Consider the following 21,037-nt stretch of genomic DNA (forward strand, 5'->3'; position numbering starts at 1 on the left):
TCTATGTCTGACACTTAGAACCAACCCTGGCACAAAGAAAGGCTCAATAAATGTTAGTTGGTTGATTTATGCCTCACACCAACTTCCTCCCATCTTCCTTCTTGATCATATCAACCTCCCCCTCACCTGCTTCCTCAACCCTTCCCCAGTTTCCAGTTAGCCCCCAACCCCAGACAGCTCTCACGTTGTAACCACACTTCGGTTCTTTCGATGACTCTCAGCCCCAGGCTTGTCCCTCTCAGGTTCCCCCTTTTTAGGGGTCTGCTTATGTTTCATGGTCTTCTTGTTCTTGGCTTTGCTGATGGTGGTGGCACAGTGCTTAGGCAGCAGCTTTCAATACAAACAGGTAGATGGAGGTGGGATAAGTTTCTCAGCCTTCTATTCTGTCCATTTGTTTAACCCCACAACTCTTCCTCTAGGCAGTTTCTATATTCCCCCTCCCCAATTCTCTCTTTTCTCTCCCTTCCTCCCTAAAGGGGACCTATTGGGATGGATTCCATTTAATTTTTCATTCTGGAGGGGCTTCCAGGAAGAGAGAAAAATAAAATCCCAGGAGAACCTAGCTCCTTAATATCCTCCTTAAAAAAATAGCAGAAATAGAAATGCCAAAAAGAAACTACAACCAGAAAACCAAAAAACAAAGAAATGAAAGCACAAAAACAAAAATCTATACAAAGGAATTACTATGGAAGAATAGAGAAAGAAGTTATAAACTGACAGAAGGACTAGTAACAAAACTCAGATTTCCTTGAGCCACAGTAAGATGCATAATGGATATACTGAAAGAACTGAAGGAGGGAATTAAATTAGAAGGGGAAAATCATGAGATGATAAGGAAATTTTGCAGTTTATAAACAGACATGCATTGTGTGATAATGGACCAGGGAGAGGGGAACAGGGGAGTGGGAAAGAAAAAAATAATTACTTTACTCATATTCCAAAATGGAAGAAACAACAGAGAAAGCAGAAAAAAAGAAAAAAATTACACAACTATAAAAAGACGTATGACTCATTGAAGGACCGCTGGACCTAGAGTCAGAAAGATCTGAATCCAAATTCAGCCTCAAACACTTACTAGCTTTGTGGCTGAGTGCAAGTCATTTAAAACCTCTCTTTCAGTTTCCTAGCTTTAAAATGAAGATAACAATAGTGCCTCCTTCTCAGGTTTGTAAGAATCAAATGAATTTTTACATGAAAGGAATTCTGTGAACCTTAGAGTACTATGTAAATGCTAGTTATTATTATAATTATAGTCAAGAGTAACTAATCTGAAAGACAGAGCAGAGAGAAAATTTGATAATGGTTTTCCAAAAATGTATGAGAAAAATAATATGACTACCATATTTCAGATAGTCATATGGAAAATTACAAATTAAAAAAATTTTAAGATTTAAAAAATCAAGATATAAGAAAAATTGGGGAAAGAAATGAGAGTGATATAGGAAAAATCATTTTTAAAAGAGTTAACAACTTGGTAAAGGAAGCTCCAAAACTATCAAAGAAATTAATAGCTTAAAAAACAGAATAGGCCAATTGATAAAAGAAGCACAAAAATCCAATAAAGAAAAGAATTTTTTAAACATCAGAATTGGTCAAATGGGGAAAGATATAAAAAATACACAGAAGAAAAGAACTTCTTAAAAGACAGAATTAGCCATATGAGGAAAGAAGATACAAAAATTCACTAAAGAAAATAATGTCTTTAAAAATTAAAATTAGGCAAGTGGGTCCATGGAACATCAAGAAACAACCAAATTAAGTCAAAAGAATGAAAAAATGGAAGAAAATGTGAAATAGTTCATTGGAAAAATAACTGACTTGAAAAATAGATCGAAGAGAGGTAATGTAAGAATTATTGGACTACCTGAAAGTCATGATCAAAAAAAGAGTTTAGGCATCATCTTTCAAGAAATTATAAAGGAAAACTATCCTGATATTCTAGAACCTGAGGGTAAAATAGAAATAGAAAGAATTCACTGATCATCTCCTGAAAGAAATCCCAAAAGAATAACTCCCAGGAATATTATAGCCAAATTCCAGCACTTCCAGGTCAAGAAGAAAATATTGCAAGCAGCCAGAAAGAAATAATTCAGATATCAAGGGGCCACAGTCAGGATAATAGAAGATTTAGCAGCTTCCGTATTAAAGGATCAGAGGGCCTGGAATATAATATTCCGGTGGACAAAGGAGCTAGGACTTCAACTAAGAATCACTTATCCAACAAAACTGAGCATAATCCTTCAGAGGAAAAAAATAGATATTCAGTGAAATAGAGTACTTTCAAATATTACTGATGAAAAAATCAGAGCTGAATGGAAAATATGACTTTCAAATACAAGAATCAAGAGAAGCATAAAAAAGTAACAGGAAAGAGAATTCAAAAGAGAATTTAATAAAGTTTAACTGTATACTTACTTCTATGGAAATATGATTCCTATAACTCCTAAGAACTTTATCATTATTAGGGCAGTATATATAGACTGAGGGTAAGAGTGTGAGTTGAATATGATGGGAAGATATTTAAAAAATTAAATTAAATCAAGGTATTAGAAAGAAGAATGCACTGGGAGGAGGGGGCGGGAGAAAATAGAATGGGGTAAATTACTGCACATAAAAGAGTCATGAAAGAGACTTTAGAGTGGAGGGGAAAATGAGGGAGGTGGGCAGGGGAGCAACTGAACCTTATCCTCATTGGAATTGACTCAGTGAGAGAAGAACATACACAGTCAATTAGGTATAGAAATCTCTTACCCTATACAAAAGTAGGAGGGGGAAAAGATAAGAGAATTGACTGGGGGAAAGGTTGATAGAAAAAAATGGCAAATTGGAGGAGGTGGTGGTCAGAAATTAAACAGGAGAAAATAGGATGGAGAGTGATGTATAGTAATTATAATGGTGCAAAATAAGTTGGGTATATACAAGTAAAAGTTATTTCCTAGTTGATAAATGGTCAAAGGATAGGAACAGACAGTTCTCAGACAAAGTAATTAAAGCCCTCTACAGTCATGCAAAAAAATGCTCTAAATCACTATTGATTAGAGAAATGCAAATTGAAACAATTCTGAGGTACCACTCCACAGCTTTCAGATTGGCTAGTATGACAGAAAGGGAAAATGACAAAATTTGGAGGAGATATGGGAAAACTGAGCCGATAATGCATTCTTAGGGGAACTGTGAACTAATTCAACCATTCTTGAGAGCAATTTGAACCTATGCCCAAAGGGCTATGAAACAGTATATACCCTTTGATCCAGCAATACCATTCCTAAGTTTGTATCCTAAAGAGATTAAAAAAAAAAAAAACAAAAAGAGGAAGGAGCTATATGTACAAAAATAGTTAAAGCAGCCCTTTTTATGGGGGCAACAAACTGGAAAATGAGGAGATACCCATCAGTTGGGGAATGGCTGAGTAAGTTATATAGTATGTGACCGAAATGGAATGCTATTGCGACATAAAAAATGATGACCAGAAAAACCTGGAAAGAATTAAACCAACCAAAGCAAAATGACATAAGCAGAAGCAGGAGAACATTGTACACAAGTGACAGGAATATTGTGCAATGAACAACTGTGAATACCTTCACTATTCTCAGCAATCCAAAACAAGCCCAAAGGACTCATGTTAAAAAAATCTCAGCTGCTTCCAGAAAAGGTACCGATGGAGCCTGAATCCAGACCAAAGCAAACTTTTTTTAATGTCTTTGTTAATTTTTTTGTTTGAGTTTCCTTCCACAAAAAGATTAATATGATAAAATGTTTTATATGGTTGTACACATACGATCTATATGAGAATGCTTACCATCTTGGGTGGGGTAGAGGAAGGGAGAGAATTCAAGACTCAAAATTATTTCTTTAAATGTTGAAGACTGTTTTTACATGCAATTGGGAAAAAATAAATTTTAAAATAAAAAAGAATCAATTTGTCAACAGCCCCATTTCCAGGTAGAGCGAGGTTCTGTAAGAGGGGAGGTTCTAGATTGAGATTTCATAGGCTCAGTTTCAAGAATGGGCTCAATAGGATAAGATCAACTCTAGAACTGTGGACTCTGGAATCAAGTACAATGAGTAAATTGTATGTACTAGACCAGACCACCAGAAGGTTGATAACATATTCATCAAGAAAGTGGGTGCTCAGACACAGAGAAGCTCAATTAGACCCATTCCAGGATCTCCTAATAGAAAGTTCTTACCAGTGTCTAGACAACAACTCGCTCATTTTATCCCCTCATGTTGTACCATGAAAGTGAAACATAACTGGCTATTATAAAAGACTATCATCTGATCACCTTCTCTTCTTCTAAATCCATTTTTTGTCCCTTAAACACCAACCCTACATGTATCTCCAGTCTTCACTGGAAGATCTCCCAGTCAGGTACTATTAAACATAAAAAGAAGGGAATGCAACTAATGCCCTTCCCCTAAAGTGATGATATAATTCAATAGTCCCAAATCTGGTTTGTCCTTTGGAGGAGGTGCCTCAGGAATTGCTCATTCAAAGCAACCATTGTCTGTTTCAGAAAATCAAATTTATCCTCCAAGTACAACAATTTGCCACTAATAGGGACAGCCCGGGAATGTACCACAGGCTCTCTAGATAGGAGTTTTATGTCTTCAGAGCCAAGGCGGTATGCTTGGAGTAAAGTGTATAAGGGGACAGCTTTGAAGGCAAAAGCACCCATTTGTGTGGATAAGTTATGGTACTTTTGTTCAAATTAGCCCCATTGGGTTAGGACCTCAGCTCCCACACCATCAAGCACATGTATAGTAAATAGTCAAGAACTATTACTTGTATCATCTCTTCCTTAGATTGTCCGTAGTGTGTATTATCTCTCCCATTCACACTTCCCCTACAGTAGGGACTGTTCTCCTCCTTGAATGATGGCAAGAGCTGTGGAATGGGATGGAATTCCAGTTCTGATGCTTACTGATTGTGTGACCCTAGTCCAGTCACTGTATTTCTCTTAGCTTCATCTTTCATCTTTCAAATGGGAATTATAATATTCTTACTACCTCCCCTCACAGAGTTTGTTTTGTTTTTGTAAGGAAAGATACCTAAAAGAATGACATCAATATAAGGGTGATACCCTTAGGCCAGGGGTTTGGAACAGTCTCTAAAGGACAGCTCTGTGACCCTCCCACGGGGGAGAGAGCCATGACGTGGCTGCCTTAGAGAACACCTCTGAGCCTCTGACCCCATGACAGCGTATGTGAGTGGAGAGGCTTCAGAGAGAGATGGAGAACAGTTTTATGGCGAGAGGGCAGCAGATAACATTTCAGTGGCTTTGGGGAGTGCCTGGAGCCATAGGCATGTGGGGAAAACTAGCCCCACAAATAGATCCCTCAATTCCTAGAGACTCTTAAGAGTGGGCTTCTCTGCTGAGGGCATTCTCCCCTTGGTTGATTGAGTGGAAGGGGCGCTTTTCTCTTATGTAGTCTACCATTTACCCTCATCTGTATATCAACTCCAGTTTCTGATTTATGGAGTTTGGGTTTTTTTTTTAATAAATTTGTTTACTTGATGCCTGGTATCTTTTGTGTAACAAGTGTTTGGTGGGAGGGAGCTAAGCTGTCCAAGAGTGAGCTCTTACCCTCCTAGTGGGGGTGGGAATGATTCCCACCTGGAGCAACCAGAGAAAGTGGCTGTTGTTATGAACCTCTAAAATGGTTTTGTAGACCTAATCTGCAAATATCTCATGTGTAGAGACATATTCTAGCCCCAAACCCCTCCGGGAGATAGATGGGAAAGTGGAGGAGTGAGTGCCCAACCAAAGACCTCCTCCTACTCCACCCAAGGGTGAAAACTGCAGTCTCCCTTGGAGATATGGAGTGGGTCATTCCAGATCTTATCTCTCTAAATATATCCCTGCAACGTGGGCTGCCCTGGGTCCCTGTAGCCTGGTACCATCTGTTGCAGTACTCTGGTACCTGGTCTTCTTCCTATGTTGCCTAGGCCATATGTGTGGCACAGGTACACGGCATTCAGAGGCATCCCGTGCCAGAGCTGGGCTTCAGCACCATTAGCTAAGTTCTTGTTGTTATTCCTTCTTCTACATCTCCTCCTAATGTCCTCGGCTCCCAGTAAGCAGTCAAACGACACGGATCTGTCTGTGCGTACGCACACACATAACTCTTCAGAGATTGTGCCCACATGCCCGAAGCAGCCACAAAGCTAAGGGACCGGCGAATCTCAGCCACGGAGCATGAGGAAGCCAGCAGGTCAGCCGCAGAGCAGGTTCCTCATTTCTAAAAACCTCTGCAATTCCTGTTCAGCCATCCATGACCAGTGCGGCATGAGTCAGTCAAGAGTGGAAGGGAGGGAGGCAGGGAGGGAAAAAGGAGGAAGAAATCAACAGTGAGAAAGGGCAGCCAGGGCACAAAGACCAGGAGGCAAAAAGATGGCCAAAGGAGGATGCTGAGAACGAAGGGGAGAGAGGGCAGAATCAGTGTGTGCGTGGCCCAAGAGATAAGCAAAAATGAGTGAGAGATAATAGCTGCAAGGCACAGGTGTGGAAGGAGCCCTACCTAGGCGGGGTGTTGGGAATCCTGGGATTTCGTCCCAACTCCATTAAGCAACTTGCTTTTGATGCTGAGCAAACCAAATAACTGGGAGCCTCAGTTTCTTCAGCTCTGAAATAAAAGGGCTTAACCAAATGACTTTTATGATGTTGTTCTAAATCTCTGATTCTAAGAAACCAGGCTGCAGGGCCCAATTCAGAGGCTGAGACGATATAAATTTACTATAAAATCCTGCCATAAACAGTAGACTCACCCAAGCTCTGCTTCTATCCAAGGGAAAGATGTTGGAAAGAGGTGCAGCATTTAAGGGAGAAGTCAAGGTTCAGTTAATGATGGGAGGTGGATGGAGGCAAGGGAAAGGACCTGGCTCACACACCTACCTGCTCACTCAGATTCCGCTGCTCAGCACAGATATCCAGGACACAATTGCTGGTTTGCTTAGCCAGATCTTCCAGGAAGGAATTGCAATGGTGAAGGGCATGATTTTTCAGATGGGGATACTGAAGAAAGGGATAGAAAAAGAAAGTATCACCAAGGAAGCTTCTCAATCCCCACAAGGCTACATGGACCCAGTCCCCTCCCCTCTGAGCATAATTTAAGCTACTCTCTTCTTTTTTCAGAAAGGGAAACAGAGGCACAAAGGAAAAATATATATTATATATACATATATATACATACATATATAGACCTATCATATTACTAGAATAAATCAGTTCAGGACCCAGGTGCCCTGACATGTAATCGCTGACTTTGACCCTTCTTGGAACTAAAATGACTCCAGGAAAGCAGCTTTCTAGGATGAGGAGGGGAGGTTATAAAATCATAGATAGCATCACTGATGGAATAACCAAGGGCCAAAGGACTTGCCCAAAGTCACCTAGTTTTTTATGATAGAAATAGAATTGAAACCCATGTCCTCTGACCCCAGACCCTGGGCTCTTTCAATTGTACCAAAAGCTAGCATAGTAAAGGGTCTAAGGACCCACCTCCTCTGGACACATCTCATGGGTGCAATTGGCAAAATGAGCACAAATCAGGGGGAAGGCAATGGCGTAGCGAAGCATGGTGGGTTCCTCCAGAGTCAAAGCAAACATCTTCTCAAAGGTGCGGAGATGAAAGCTGGAAAGGAAAGGAAAGGAGCTTATACTTGGCATTATCCAGTGCCCTCAACCTGGGAAAGAGAACCCAGAAACACTGACCTTCAGTATTCGTAGTGTACTACAAAGAGCACTGAATTTAGAAGCTTGGGTTTAAGACCCAGCTCTGCTTACTAGCTATATGAACCTGGCCAAGTCCCTTCACTTGTCAGATCCCTCAGTTTCCTCATCTACATAAGGAGGATACAAATGCCTAGATTTCCTGCCACATTGGACTGTTGCACAGATCAAATGAGCTCAAGAATGTAAAATCACTTTCCATACCATATTTACATACAATAACAACACAATGCACTCATATTTTTATTATTGTGTGTAATAGTTAATTGTGTTAGTATTTTGCCCTCTTTCCAAACTCTGAAGTTCCTAAAAGGCAGTGATTTCATCTGATTTAAGCTTTTCCTTTCAGCACAATGTTCTGGTCAGTCATCCCTACCTATCACTAGTGACTTCTTGTTTTATTCATTTGCTTCCCCTTGTACAACCTTCTCCACCCTATGTCTGAACTCTAGTAGAAACCATTCTCCCAACTTGAAAAGCCTCAGATGGGTGACTTCCCCTTCCTGTCACCTTTCTAAACCCCTGTTGGGCATTCTCCCCTTTAAGAGACCTTCCCTGATGAATCCTGCAAACTCCGATCTCCCCTAGACTCAGGACCTTGCTTCTTCATTATTATAGCCTTGGTCCTTCGACACCAGCAGGTCACCTGAGAATGCTCCTCAGTCTTTTCTCCTCCAACCATAATGTAAATTCCTCCTGAGCAGAAATCTTTTCAATCCTCCAGAGGCTTCATTGTTCCCCAGTGCTCTCTCCACAACAATGAGGGCTTGAAGCAGTGCCTGGCATTTAGGAGGCATTTAAAAAATGCTATTTGACTGAATGCTGCCTGGGTCTCAGAGATGGTTAGCCCATCTCTCCATCTGCCAGACATCCTACTCGCCAACCTCCTCAGGCATTCCCATCGATTTCTTTTGAATTGCCCATAAGGTATCCATGTCATTTTGTTAAAGAGAGACCATCAGAAATGGAAAGAACCAGGAAAGGGTCCAGAAGATGGTGAGGAAGATGATTTTAAAAGGAGGAGAGTAGAAAAGAAGGATGAATTAATTATTCCTGATCTCCTTGGACCCTCCCCCAATGAGCCCATCCTCAGGAGCAAACTTCTCCCTAAAATTCCATATTTGAAGCTCTCGGAGGCACTTATATTGGGTTATTGTTTTTAATTGTTACCTGTGTCTTATCCCCTCCTAATGTGTAAGCTCCCTTTGGACAGTAGCCATGTCTTGTCTAAACTGTGGTTTTCTTCCAGCACCCAGCACCATGATCTGTGTACAAAGGGTGCTTTAAAAATGTGTGACCGAGCAAATGAATGAATGGATTCCAATGCCCTAAGAACTATTCTCCAGTAAATGGTGACCGCTGAGAAGAGAATAAGCAGCAGAAATTGAAATGAAAGGTATCAGAACTAACAGAAATGCTGATGGATTCTGAAACGGGTGAGCAAGAAAGGTTAACACATCCATGTCCTAAGAGATCCTATCAAGAAAAGGGTTGTCTTTGTGCACCTAGGAGGGAGAGAATGTGCTAGATTGAATAACTTCCCTTTTTTCTTTTAGGCGATGAGAACACTGAATTTCCTTGTTTTTCCCATGTTTGGAAAGAAATTAGATAATCAACAGTTACATAAGGATGTGGGCAGAGCAACCAAAAGTCCACCCTGTAACGAGGAGGCTTTCTGGTACAACAAAAGAAGCGACAATAATGGTTCAGCAAGGCCTAATAATGGTAATAACGGCTTTGATTATACCTGGATTTTAATCCTTCCTCAAATATTTACTGGCTGTGTGGCCCCAATGGGCAGCCACATAATCATAATAATTAACAACTCACTTTTACATAGGATTTGAAGTTTACAAAGCCCTTTGCCTACATGCATTTTCTCGTTTGAGCCTTAAAACAACCTTGTAAACTAGCTCTTATTATTACCTCCATCTACAGATGAGGACAAAAAGGCTCCAGAAAGTGAATGTTACTTAAGCTCTGGTCACCCAACAAGTAAATAGTTGGGGTGGAATCTCAGACTCTGTCTCTCTTGACTATGAGTGTAAGGGGTCCTTCCCCTTTGCCATACTGAGCACCCAAAAAAGAGAAAAAATATTCTTATATTTCTGAGACCAGTATGAGTCCTACTAGCAAGACTAAGCAAAGGACCCAAGGGCTGGATTTATCATGCTGGCCCAGAACCTACCAAAAGATGGAGAGGTCCGAGGTCTCCACCAGTATCTCCTCCACTGAGTCCAGCATTCGAGAGTGGAAGACAATGAGGTTCATGACCTTGGCTAAGTCAGGGTTCTCATACAGGTGCAGGGGGGCCTTATTCACACTGGTATATGCCTGTCATGGAGAGAGGAAAAGAGAAAATAGTAGACATGACCCTCAGGACTAGAAATCTAGGTGCACCCAGTCTAGACAGAGGTTGTAGCCTAAGCCCTCTTTCTTCTCTTCTTCCTCTATACACTCTTGGAAACTGCATCAGTTCCCGTGAGTTTAACTAACATGCTGATGACTCTTGGATTGTGTGTGTGTGTGTGTGTGTGTGTGTGTGTGTGTGTGTGTGTGTGTGTTTATGCAATTTAAGGTATTAAAGCTTAAAACTGTACTAAGAATTTCACATTTAGATTCTTCCTAGTTGTGAGACCCTGAGCAAGTCACCTAACGTCCTTTGCCTAGCCTTTTCTATTCTTCTACCTTGGAACCAATATATAGTATTATTGATTCTAAGACAGAAGGTAAGAATTTTAATTTTTTAACCATACTAAGATTTTTAGAGCACTATGTATATAAAGATATTATTTCAGTTGTGTCCCAACTCTTCATGATCCCATTTGGAGTTTTCTTGGCAGAGATACTGGAGTAGTTTGCCATTTCCTTCTCCAGCTCATTTTATAGATGAGGAAACTGAGACAAAGAGGGTTAAGTGACTTGCCCAGGGTCATAGAGCTGGTAAGTGTCTGAGAACTAAGAGAGATGATTCTCCCTGACTCCAAGTCCAGCATTCTATCTACTGTGCCACCTAACTGTCCACATGTGTATATACATACATACATACATACATACATACATATTATATGTATAGATAAAGAAAATGTATCCAACCCCAATAGCAAGTATCAGTCCCACATCACCAACTGCCTGGTGGATCTCTCCAACTGGATATATTAAAGACAACTCAAAGTCAATATAACCAAAAATGAAGTGACTATCTTCCCCCCTAGGTTCCCTATTCTTCCAGAAGTCTCTTTCTCTTGAAGGTTTCCACTCCTTCTAGCCTCCCAGGTTTATAAACTCAGCATTATCCTGGACCACTCACTCTCTATCACCCCACATAGCCAATCACTTGCTAATCCTGCCATTTCCACCTTTACCAAATCTTTCACATCCAACCCCTTCTCTCCACTTACATGGCTACCACCTTAGCTCAGGCTGTCATTCCCCCTCACCTAGATAATTGCAAAAGCATCCTAACTGATCACCCTGCCTCGAGTCTCTCATCACTCTAATCTATCCTACACACAGCTGCCAAAATAGTTTTCTTTAAGCACAGATTTGATCTTGTGATTCCCCCCACTCAATCAACTCCAACAGCTTCCTATGGATGAGATGTAAACACCTTTGTTTCACTTTAAAGTCCTACAGAGCCTGGCCCCAATCTATCTTTCCAGCTTCACTGGATATTACACCCCCTCCCACATTCTGCAATCCCACCACACTAGTCTTCTCTCTGCTCCTTACAGGAACAATCCAACAGCCACTTCCTTGTCTTTGCACTGACTCCCCCACTTGCCTAGAATGTACTGCCTCCTCACCTCTGACTCATGCAGATAGCTCCTTTAAAGACCCAGATCAAGTACTACCTTCTATTTGAAGTCTTTCCTGATTGCCCCAAACTCCCAAACTGTCTTGTACTTAAATCTGTTTATCTACCTACCTATCTATCTTATCTATCCATTCATCTATCCATCTACCTATCTATCTATCCATCTATCCATCTACCTATCTATCCATCTATCCATCTATCTATCTATCCATCAATCCATCCATCTATCCATCTACCTATCTATCCATCTATCTATCTCTCTATCTACCCATTTATCCATCCATCCATCCATCTATCTATCTACCCATCTATCTACCTATATCTTTATATATAGATATACACACATATATTCATTTTCTATTTATGCTGTATATATTTATGTATGTACTTGTACCTCCCATTAGAATGCAAATTTCTTTGTAGGGAAGGTTTCGTTCTTATTACTTTCATCTTTAGTAGTATTTTTATTGATTCATTCATCAAAGTTCAGATGGTCCTGATAGCATGATTAGGAGAATGGGGAGAAACTATGGTAGGAGAAACTTCAGAAGGAGAAGAAGGGGCCACTAGAGGAAGCTTATGCTCATTACCTGTAGTCGGAACCAATCCAACCTCAGTCCAGAAAAATCAAACTTTTCTCCATTATCAACTGTGAAGAAAGAAAGATGCTTAAATAACATGCCAGTCACCAAGATTCCCTAGAAGGGTGAATTTTTGCCTAAGTCTAGCCTGTCCCATCTCCTTTATCTCAGTAGATTAAGATTCCCTGAGAAGGCAATTCCACTCCTTCCCCCATACCTTAATCTGCTGCCCTCACCTCCCTCCAGTCACCTTGTTTGAGGTTAAGAGAGGAGAGAGTGCTGACAAAGGAAGACATGATGATGGATTCCTCTTCTGGGCATACTGACAGGTTCTGGAAGAAAGAAGGGTCAGATGGGCACAGATATCCCACCACAGAAGCTTCACAAGGCACAACTAATACTGGTACAAAAAGAAGAATTTACAGTAGTGGGGAAGCAGAAGTTTTGAAGAACAGGGATGAAGGAGGGAACCTTTCAAAAGGATTCTTAAAGACAGAACCTTCTTGGGTCCTCCTTGATTCTTTCTGCTTCCTGTTTTGGTGCAGTCTCAGTTCTATTTAAAGCTCACCCCACCACCAAAAAAAAAATAGTCTGTGTCTTTCATCTCCCTTTTACACATGAGGAAAATGAATTAGGTCCCTTGTGTTCCTCTAACTGCCTCACATGGGACAATTCAGAACAGAGATCCCCCCGTGGTCAACCAGACATACCTGGATGGTGTCACTGAGCACAAGAGCATCGAACTTGGCAAGGTACTGGAGGTGATATCGCTGGATGACTTTGGTATGCTTCTGGATCAGACTTCTCACCTCCTCCAGCAAGAAAAGCAGCTCTGCAATATACCTAGAGATGGATAGAGGATGGGGAAACAAGAGGAGGAGGGGGAGGAAGACCAAGACACAGAATTCAGACTTTCCAATGTCCTCCTATTCTCCTCTATAAAATGAAGGTCTAGATCTATGGAAAGGGTATTGACTCTGGAATCAGGGGACTTGGTTCAAATCCCAGGTCTGGAACAAATTCACTTAATGTCTCTCTGGGCTTCAGTTCCCTAAGGTGCCAAGGTTCTTGACAAGATCTCCAGGATCCTTTCCAGCTCTAATCCTATCATCTGCCCAGCTCCAACTTTATGGTCCTATCATCCATACTAAGCAATTTTTTAGAAAAAGAGTTAACCGAAGCTCTCCTTTCCCCCGACTCACGGGTCAGCATAGTCCTCTGGGGTTTTGGTCTTGGTGACATTTTCCGCATGACGAATCAACCAGTTGACCTCATCTCGGACAAAGGACAGAGCCAAGAAGGCCAAAAGAGCCTGGTAAGAGGCAGTCAGAGGCAGTGTAAGTTTTTCAATTGCAAAGTAATTCCTGAACCCTACATTCAACTCCCACTGTGGAGTGTACAGAAACAACTTCATACTACCACACTTGACTAGGGACAGTGTCCACAATTTTAGAGTAGTTTTAAGCTTTAACCATTTAACATTCTAACATGGTTTAGAGTACCATAAAAGTCATCTAAACCTGACCCCTCTACCTTTATCCCTGACCCTCCCCACTATTTCTACAGCTTGCCTTAGGGCCCAGGAGTCCTGGTTCGTCTGTTAACACAGCCTCCAGCTCCTTCACTGCAATCCTCAAGAACTGCCGGCGCTGCCAATGGAATTGGCCGCTGTGAAAAAGAAAAAAGGAGAGAGGGAAGAGCTCTTGCCTCTACCCAGGAAAAATTGGGAGAAGGAGGAATAAACCAGAGGTGGAGAAGATAAAAATCCCTTGTGTTATAAGATGCAAAACTCTTTTATTTACATTATCTTATTTGAAATGAATAATTAAATTACATAATATATAGAGAAAACACCTAATTAGCAAAATCCTAAAGTACTTTTTAATGTTAGGTATTAATAATAATAATTGTTTTATGAGGTAGACAGAGGAGATATTATTTTTCCTGTTTTATAAATGAGGAAAATAAAGTTATAAAATTTGCCTACACTAGTAAATGATAGTCAAAACTGAGCCATATAGCTAGCCCACCCCCCAAAAAAATTTTTAACTCTATTTGTTCAGGTTAAGAATATCAATGTGGGGGCAGTTATGTGGCTCAGTGGATTGAGAGCCAGGCCTAGAGATAGGAGGTCCTGGGTTCAAATTGACCTCAAACACTTCCTAGCTGGGTGACCCTGGACAAGTCACTTGACCCCCATTGCCCAACCTGTATGGCTCTTCTTCTGCGTTGGAACCAATACAGAGTATGGATTCTAAGAGGGAAGGGAAGGGTTTAAAAAAGAAAAACACCTTGAATCCAGATCACCTGACCATAAATCCAGCCTTTTCCACAGCGTTATGCTCACTCTCAGAGAAGGGGAGAATCTGTGGGTTAGCGAGTGCTAGCCACACATTGAACAGGTTAAGGAATGTGAGAAGGGAAATGGTGGGGGGCAGAGCAAGGAGAGCACAGGGATGCTCTGCACCCCACTGGGGACGCTCCTACCTGTTATTCACCACATATTCTTTGCTTTCCTTTATATCAGTCACTCGTTTGCCATACCTGGGTATCAAGAGAAGCACAACAGAGTTGGGGAACCACCGGGCCCGTCCTGTGTGATCCACCATAAACAATCCACTGAGGATCCCTCCTCTGCCTAACCTGCCGCAGTGGCACAGCCCAGCTTGGGACAGACCACAGCCATCCCTCACAACTGGCCCTTCCCCAGCCCCCAGTTTCAGAAGAGACTTTTCTCGGGGCAGCTGGGTGGATCAATGGATTGGGAGCCAAGCCTGGAGATGGGAGGTCCTGAGTTCAAATGTGGTCTCAGACACTTCCCAGCTGTGTGACCCTGGGCAAGTCACTTAACCCCTCCTTGCCTACCCTTACCACTCTTCTGCCTTGGAACCAATACACAGTACTGATTCTAAGATGGAAGGTGAAAGTTTACCACCACCCCCCAAAAAAAGGCTTTCTTTCCATGTCTGACTCTCTCCTAAGGATCTGCCTTATGAATACGTATGTCCCTCCTAATCTAGATTCATTTTCTTCTGATACAGAGAACCTGAGAAAGAGGGAGTCTAGGCTAGGCATGGAACAAATGTTAAAATTAGAAACTAGATAACCATCGTGAAAATTAGCTGAATTCTCTTTGTTTTCTGGGTCCAGAAGCAGGGCCTGTTACTAAGATACAGCAGACTTTTTTGCCATGGAACTATTCCAGAATGTTGCTAAAAACTGGATCCTTCAAAGTCATCCTGCTCTTCCACTAATTCTAACAGCCTCCTGTCAAACATTTTAGTGGGTTCCTGCTTGGCTTCCTCCTCCAAGAAGACCTCCCATATGAACATCCACCAATCTAGTATCATCATCCTTGAACCACGTTTCCCTTTTGATATTCTTTTGTTAATTAGTGAGGTTTTCGGATCTCCCTTAAAAACACTAACTTTGTTCACATACACACACATTTGCATCTTAGCATTAAAGAATCTTAGGTGACCCTGGGTGAGTCACTTGACCCCCATTGCCTAGCCCTTACTGCTCTTCTGCCTAGGAACCAATATACAAATTGATTCTAAGATGGAAGGTAAAGTATTGGGTTGTTGTTGGATTTTTTTATTAAAAAAAATTTTAATTGATCCCAAGACAGAAGAGGAGGGTTTTATTTTATTTTTAATTTTTTCCAAGCCCCTGAACCCAATGGTCTGCAGTCCTGGGCACTGACTGGCTGACGGACTCCACATTAGAAAGGGAGACCCCGAAGGATGCTTGAACAGCTCTTGGAATCCTCACCCTTTCAAACTGCCAAACAGGTCCTCGGTGACCTTATGCACCTGCAATACTTCCTCTCGGATGAGGGTGATGTACAGGGAGCCCTGCAGGCCCAGCTTCCACAGCTTCTGGCACTGGGGGTTGGCATTGAGGCATCCATGACAGAGGAGGAACCCTACTGCAGGTGGGGAAACAAGTTTGGAGGTTAGAGCCCCCGGGCTTCTCTGTGGGGCCTCAGAGTCGGCCCCCCGTCCCAAGCACTTACTGAGGATCCAACGTTCCATCACCTCTAAGGACAGGTACTCACAGGCCATCTGAGAGAAGAGACACACAGAGGCCCATTAGTCAGTCAACTGGCGAGCCCCTGGAAGAGAAGGGCAGCCCAGGAGAAACAGGAGGTGGCATACGGGCGAGGCCCCTCACACCTTCAGTGAGCCAAAGAGGGGACTGGAGGAACCAAAGTCCAGCTCAGTTTACCTGAGTGAACCAGGCCAAATGGGCAGATCGAACTGGGCGAAAGCAATTAAAACTGATATTGGGGAAACTGGAGGAATGAGCACAAAAAGAAAAGAGAAGGGAAATACGGACACAATAGATACGGGCACCTTGCCTTCTATAAGCTACATCAGTGTCTCAGGCACTTAAAAGAGGACCAGAACACTAGGAGGTAGAGCTCTGAAGCTTTCCCTTACTAACCCAAACCACTCCAATCTTTCTCTCTCTCAGTCTCTGTCTCTCTCTGTCTCTGTCTGTCTGTCTCTCTCTCTCTCTGTCTCTCTCTCTCCCTCCCTCCTTTTCCCTCCCTCCTTCTCTCTGTCTCTGTCTCTGTCTCTCTCTGTCTCTGTCTCTATCTCTCTCTCTGTCTCTCTCTCTCTGTCTGTCTGTCTCTCTCTCTCTCTCCCTCCTTCTCCCTCCCTCCCTCCCCTCTCTCCGTCTCTCTCCTCTGACCTCCTTTCGTGTTCAGTGTCCACATCACTCTTCTGGTATTTATTTTACGCTGTTTTGTAACAGGGGTTATTTTCATTATATCACATTTCCCAGTTCTCTGGGAGTAGAGATTATCTTTTTCATCTTTGTTTCTCTTCTCCCTCCCTATTCAGCCTACTGACCCAAAATAAGAATTTACCTACAATTGTTCATAGAGACTTACATGCTTAAAGTTTGGATTTTATTTTATGATGGGGAGTTTTTGAAGATGTCTAAGCAGGGATGTAGCATGATCAGAATTGTGCTTTAGGAAGCTTTATTTTCACAGTAACATAAAGAATATATTAGGGGCAGCTGAGTGGCACAGTGGCTAGAGAGACAGGCCTAAAGGCAGGAGGTCCTAGATGCAAAGTTGGACCTCAAACACTTCCTAGCTGTGTGACCCTGGGCAAGTCACTTAACCTTGACTGCTTAGCCTTTACTGCTCTTCTGCCTTGGAATCAATTCTAAGACAGAAGGTCAGGGCTTAAGGGGGGGAAAAAGAATAAATTGGAATGAGGAGACACCTGCAGTAAAGAAGCTATTGGCATTAGGTCTAGGAAGAGCCATAACCATAGATTTGGAAGTTGTCCATAAAGGAGATAACTGAAATTGTGAGAGTAGATGAATGGGGGAAGGAGAGATAATCAAGAACAAGGATAAGTGCTTTGGGGAATGCCTAAGAGAAGGGGAACCTTCAAGGGCACAGTGCCTTGTGCTGCCAAGTAGATGTTTGAAAAATATTGGATGATTAATTGGAAGCCTTCATTGAATCCCCTTAATTGGATTTGCCCTCCACTTACTCATTCAATAAACATTTATTGTACGCTGACAATGTATAAAACAGACACAAATTCCTGCACCTACCCCATCCTCCAAACCAATCCACAGACACCACCAGGACAGAAATTAGGACTCGTTCCTTTTCCTTTCAGGTAATTCAAAGACAATGTGCAATTCTCCCATCCTGGGCCTCAAAGAACCAGCCTTGCCCAGAATTCCCCCTAGCTATCACTGCAGCCTCCCAAGGTAGGGGACTGACCGTGTCTGAGCTGGCAGGGTTGATCATGGTTGGGGGGGCACTAATGAGGCTCAGCAGCTGGGCACTCCGCCACTGCTCAGCCCCCTGGTTCCTTCGAGTAAAGAGGAAGTGCAGGGAGAGGAGGGCTCCACTCACAGCCTGTGGAGAGAGACCAAGAGAAGCCCAGAGTGAACATCCACACAGGAGGTGAAGGGACTGTGTCCAACGCTTTTTCCTGCCCCAGAGACTTGCCTTTGTGTGGGGGCCAAACTCCTCTATCAGCTTCTTCAGGGGATGGTCATATTCCAAAACCATTTGGCCCAGACGAGCGAAGCTGGGGTCACTGGGGAAAGAGTTGGAGCGTGTTATAGGCTTTCTTTTACCCACCTGGCTCATCCACGAGAGATCCCCAGAGAGTGGGAGTCCTGGAGGGCCTGCTCTTAGTGTCTGGGAGGGCTTTCTTAAATTAGGTTGGAATAGATTTACTTCATCTGTCTATAATATAAACTTTTCCAGTAGAATTGCCCATTGGCTACAGGAGCAGGGTGGGAGAAGGAAAAGGAAAGAACATGAATCGTGTAACCACGGGAAAATTCTCTTCATTAATCAATTAAATAAAATTTAAAAAAATAAAAAGCAAAATAAATGAAGTGTTTTAATAGTTATGACTTTTTCTGAAATGCAGGTTAAGTCAGATGCGTTAGACTGTATTCCAGATAACGTTCAAGGAAAGAAATGGATAAGAGGGTCATAGGATCATAGATCTAGGGCTGGAAGGTCATTAAGTTCCACCCCATCCTGTGACAGTCAGAGAAACCAAAGTCCAGAAAGGAGAAGTCACTCGCCCAAGGAAGTAGGCAGCAGAGGCAGGATTTGAATCTTGGTTCTCTGACTCTAAATCCAGTCTTCTCTCCACTGAGACATGCCACTTCCTTAACCACTTTATTTAGAATCAGAGTTCAAGAGCTGGTAGAGACCTCAGGAAGCTGAGGTCAAGGGATGATTAATGACCTGTCTGAGTAAGTATCAGAGCTGGGATTGGAACCCAGATTATCAGAAAAATTCTGAAATGTTTCCACTGCTGCCATCCTTAGACTTACACACATACAATCCAATATATGTACATAGGCAGGAATCCCATTTCACCTCCTCTCCAAGAGACGTATTGAGCCCGGGGACTACATAGGCACACAAACATCCCAGGGTCATTCATGCACACTTTGGATGAAGAGAACAAAAAAAGACACATGTGGAAGCCCATAAACTCTTCTCTCTTACTAACATGCTAAACTACACCAGCCCAGTTTTGAGAATATGGTGGGCCCTCAACTCAGAGAATGCCCAAGTTGAAAGGGATCTTGGGATGACCCCTACTTGAAGCATGAACCCCCTTAGAGTATTCATGACTCATTGGAATACTCCAGACACGAGGGACTCAGCTGATGGAATAAAAAGTCAAGCAGTGGTCATGGCCCCCAACATGGACGCACGCCAGTGTCCTAAGGGGATGGACATCCATGCAAACAGCAACACGTTAGTATACACGCATACATGACATGGGCTTTGACTGTTCCCCCATCCTACATGGGAAAGTGGAAAAGAGAACAGCATTTGGCACCCCAAATACCAGGATTTGCCTACTCACTGTGCCACTGACTTACCAACATGGCTCTAAGCAAGTGGCTTAATCTCCCCAGCCTCAGTTTCCCTATCTATAAAACAAGGGAGTTGGTTGAAATGTTAAAAACACTTGATCTGCTGGCCTCATGTGGTCCACATCACTCCAAGTATAGTCTGAACCAGATGAAAATATAATCGGGAAATTTGATTTTATAATGTAATTGGTAAAAAATAAAAATAATAAAATATAATATAATCAGGGAGGGGCAGGTAGGTAGCATAATGGATAGAGAGCCAGGCCTGGAGTCAAGAGGACTTGGGTTCAAATATGGCATCAGACACATCCTAGCTGTGTGGTCCTGGGCAAGTGGTTTAACCCCAATTACCTAGCCCTCACCACTCTTCTGCCTTAGCCCTAAGACAGAAAGTAAGGGTTTAAAAATAACAAGAATAATATAATTAAGGAAAAATTTGAAATATTGTTATTATTAATTACATATAATTATTATATTGTTTATTTTTATATCATATACAATATATAAATAATATAATATATTGAAGAATACTTACTTTTATTTAGATATTATTTTATCTATACTATATAATTAATTATAAATAATATAGTAGATTGAAGAATATTTAACAATAAATTAAAATGCAGGAAAACAGATACTACTGATATGTGGTTTTCTGAGTCAACGTGCAGTTTAGTGGTCCCCATTTCTATTTGAATTTGACTTTTAAAGTATCCCCCAGCTTTAAGTCTATGATCCTAAAATCCCTGAGTCCTCAAGTACTGAAGTCATACTCATATTGTCAAGTCTAAATATATATAGGGACCTGGAGAGGCTGCACTTAATATACAAATCCCTTTAGGCTTTGTTTGGAATGCATTAGAGCAAATATCATTTCTCACAGCGTTACTCTCTTGATTTTATTCCCACTCACCTTAAGCCAAGTAAGACTGCATTCCCTTTGCAATTCCCTCCAGCGAGCCCAGGACAATCCAGAAAGGCAGGGTGGAAGGCACAAGCCAGAACAGTATTAAAAATGTCCCCCTCACAATGCAAAGGGAAAAGTTGATATTTAAGAGTTCCCTCCATGTTTGTTTGCACCTGGCTCACAGGAAGCTTGACTTGTTTTCACTTCCAGGAGTTACGTCTCCCTATCTGAGAGCCTGAGAGGCCAAGAAACAATAATCAACCCCCTACTTCAAAGTCCCCAGCACAGAGCTCTTGGAACAGTGGTTTCCCTTGACTCACCTGTGCCCCTGTGTCATCTCAAAGGCACAGTTATACATGCCAATGAGTACCCTCCGGTCCTCGATCCTTGACAACAGCAAAATCACTGAGGTGTAGGTCACAATCAGATCCAAGTAGCTCCGGGTAAAGTCAAAGTTGAGGTTCTACAAGAGAAGAAAAGAGGGCTGCGGATCAGACAGTCTATTGGACCTTCCCACTCCCCACCTCCTCGCAGGCACTAGTGAGTTGATGAATTTAAGTGATGAGAGCTCCAGGGTGGAATCAACCCATATGAACTCCGAGAA

General features: G+C 42.2%; 1 protein-coding gene across 1 annotated transcript in view; it reads right to left on the reverse strand.

Annotated features, from left to right (window-relative positions):
* The window catches only part of NCKAP1L (NCK associated protein 1 like), a 55,669-nt gene that overhangs the window by 27,296 nt on the left and 7,336 nt on the right, over positions 1 to 21,037 (reverse strand). The window contains exons 5-19 of the mRNA XM_044679774.1: positions 20,754 to 20,896; positions 18,124 to 18,214; positions 17,893 to 18,030; positions 16,150 to 16,198; positions 15,906 to 16,062; positions 14,619 to 14,675; positions 13,703 to 13,799; positions 13,334 to 13,443; positions 12,842 to 12,974; positions 12,382 to 12,463; positions 12,141 to 12,199; positions 9,922 to 10,067; positions 7,503 to 7,635; positions 6,897 to 7,016; positions 185 to 330 (exon numbers count right to left, since the gene is read on the reverse strand). Coding sequence (XP_044535709.1) covers positions 185 to 330; positions 6,897 to 7,016; positions 7,503 to 7,635; positions 9,922 to 10,067; positions 12,141 to 12,199; positions 12,382 to 12,463; positions 12,842 to 12,974; positions 13,334 to 13,443; positions 13,703 to 13,799; positions 14,619 to 14,675; positions 15,906 to 16,062; positions 16,150 to 16,198; positions 17,893 to 18,030; positions 18,124 to 18,214; positions 20,754 to 20,896 — 1,661 coding nt within the window. The remainder of the gene's footprint in view (positions 1 to 184; positions 331 to 6,896; positions 7,017 to 7,502; positions 7,636 to 9,921; positions 10,068 to 12,140; positions 12,200 to 12,381; positions 12,464 to 12,841; positions 12,975 to 13,333; positions 13,444 to 13,702; positions 13,800 to 14,618; positions 14,676 to 15,905; positions 16,063 to 16,149; positions 16,199 to 17,892; positions 18,031 to 18,123; positions 18,215 to 20,753; positions 20,897 to 21,037) is intronic.

The sequence above is a fragment of the Gracilinanus agilis genome, chromosome 5, assembly GCF_016433145.1.
Source record: "Gracilinanus agilis isolate LMUSP501 chromosome 5, AgileGrace, whole genome shotgun sequence".
NCBI classification, from domain to species: Eukaryota; Metazoa; Chordata; class Mammalia; order Didelphimorphia; family Didelphidae; genus Gracilinanus; species Gracilinanus agilis.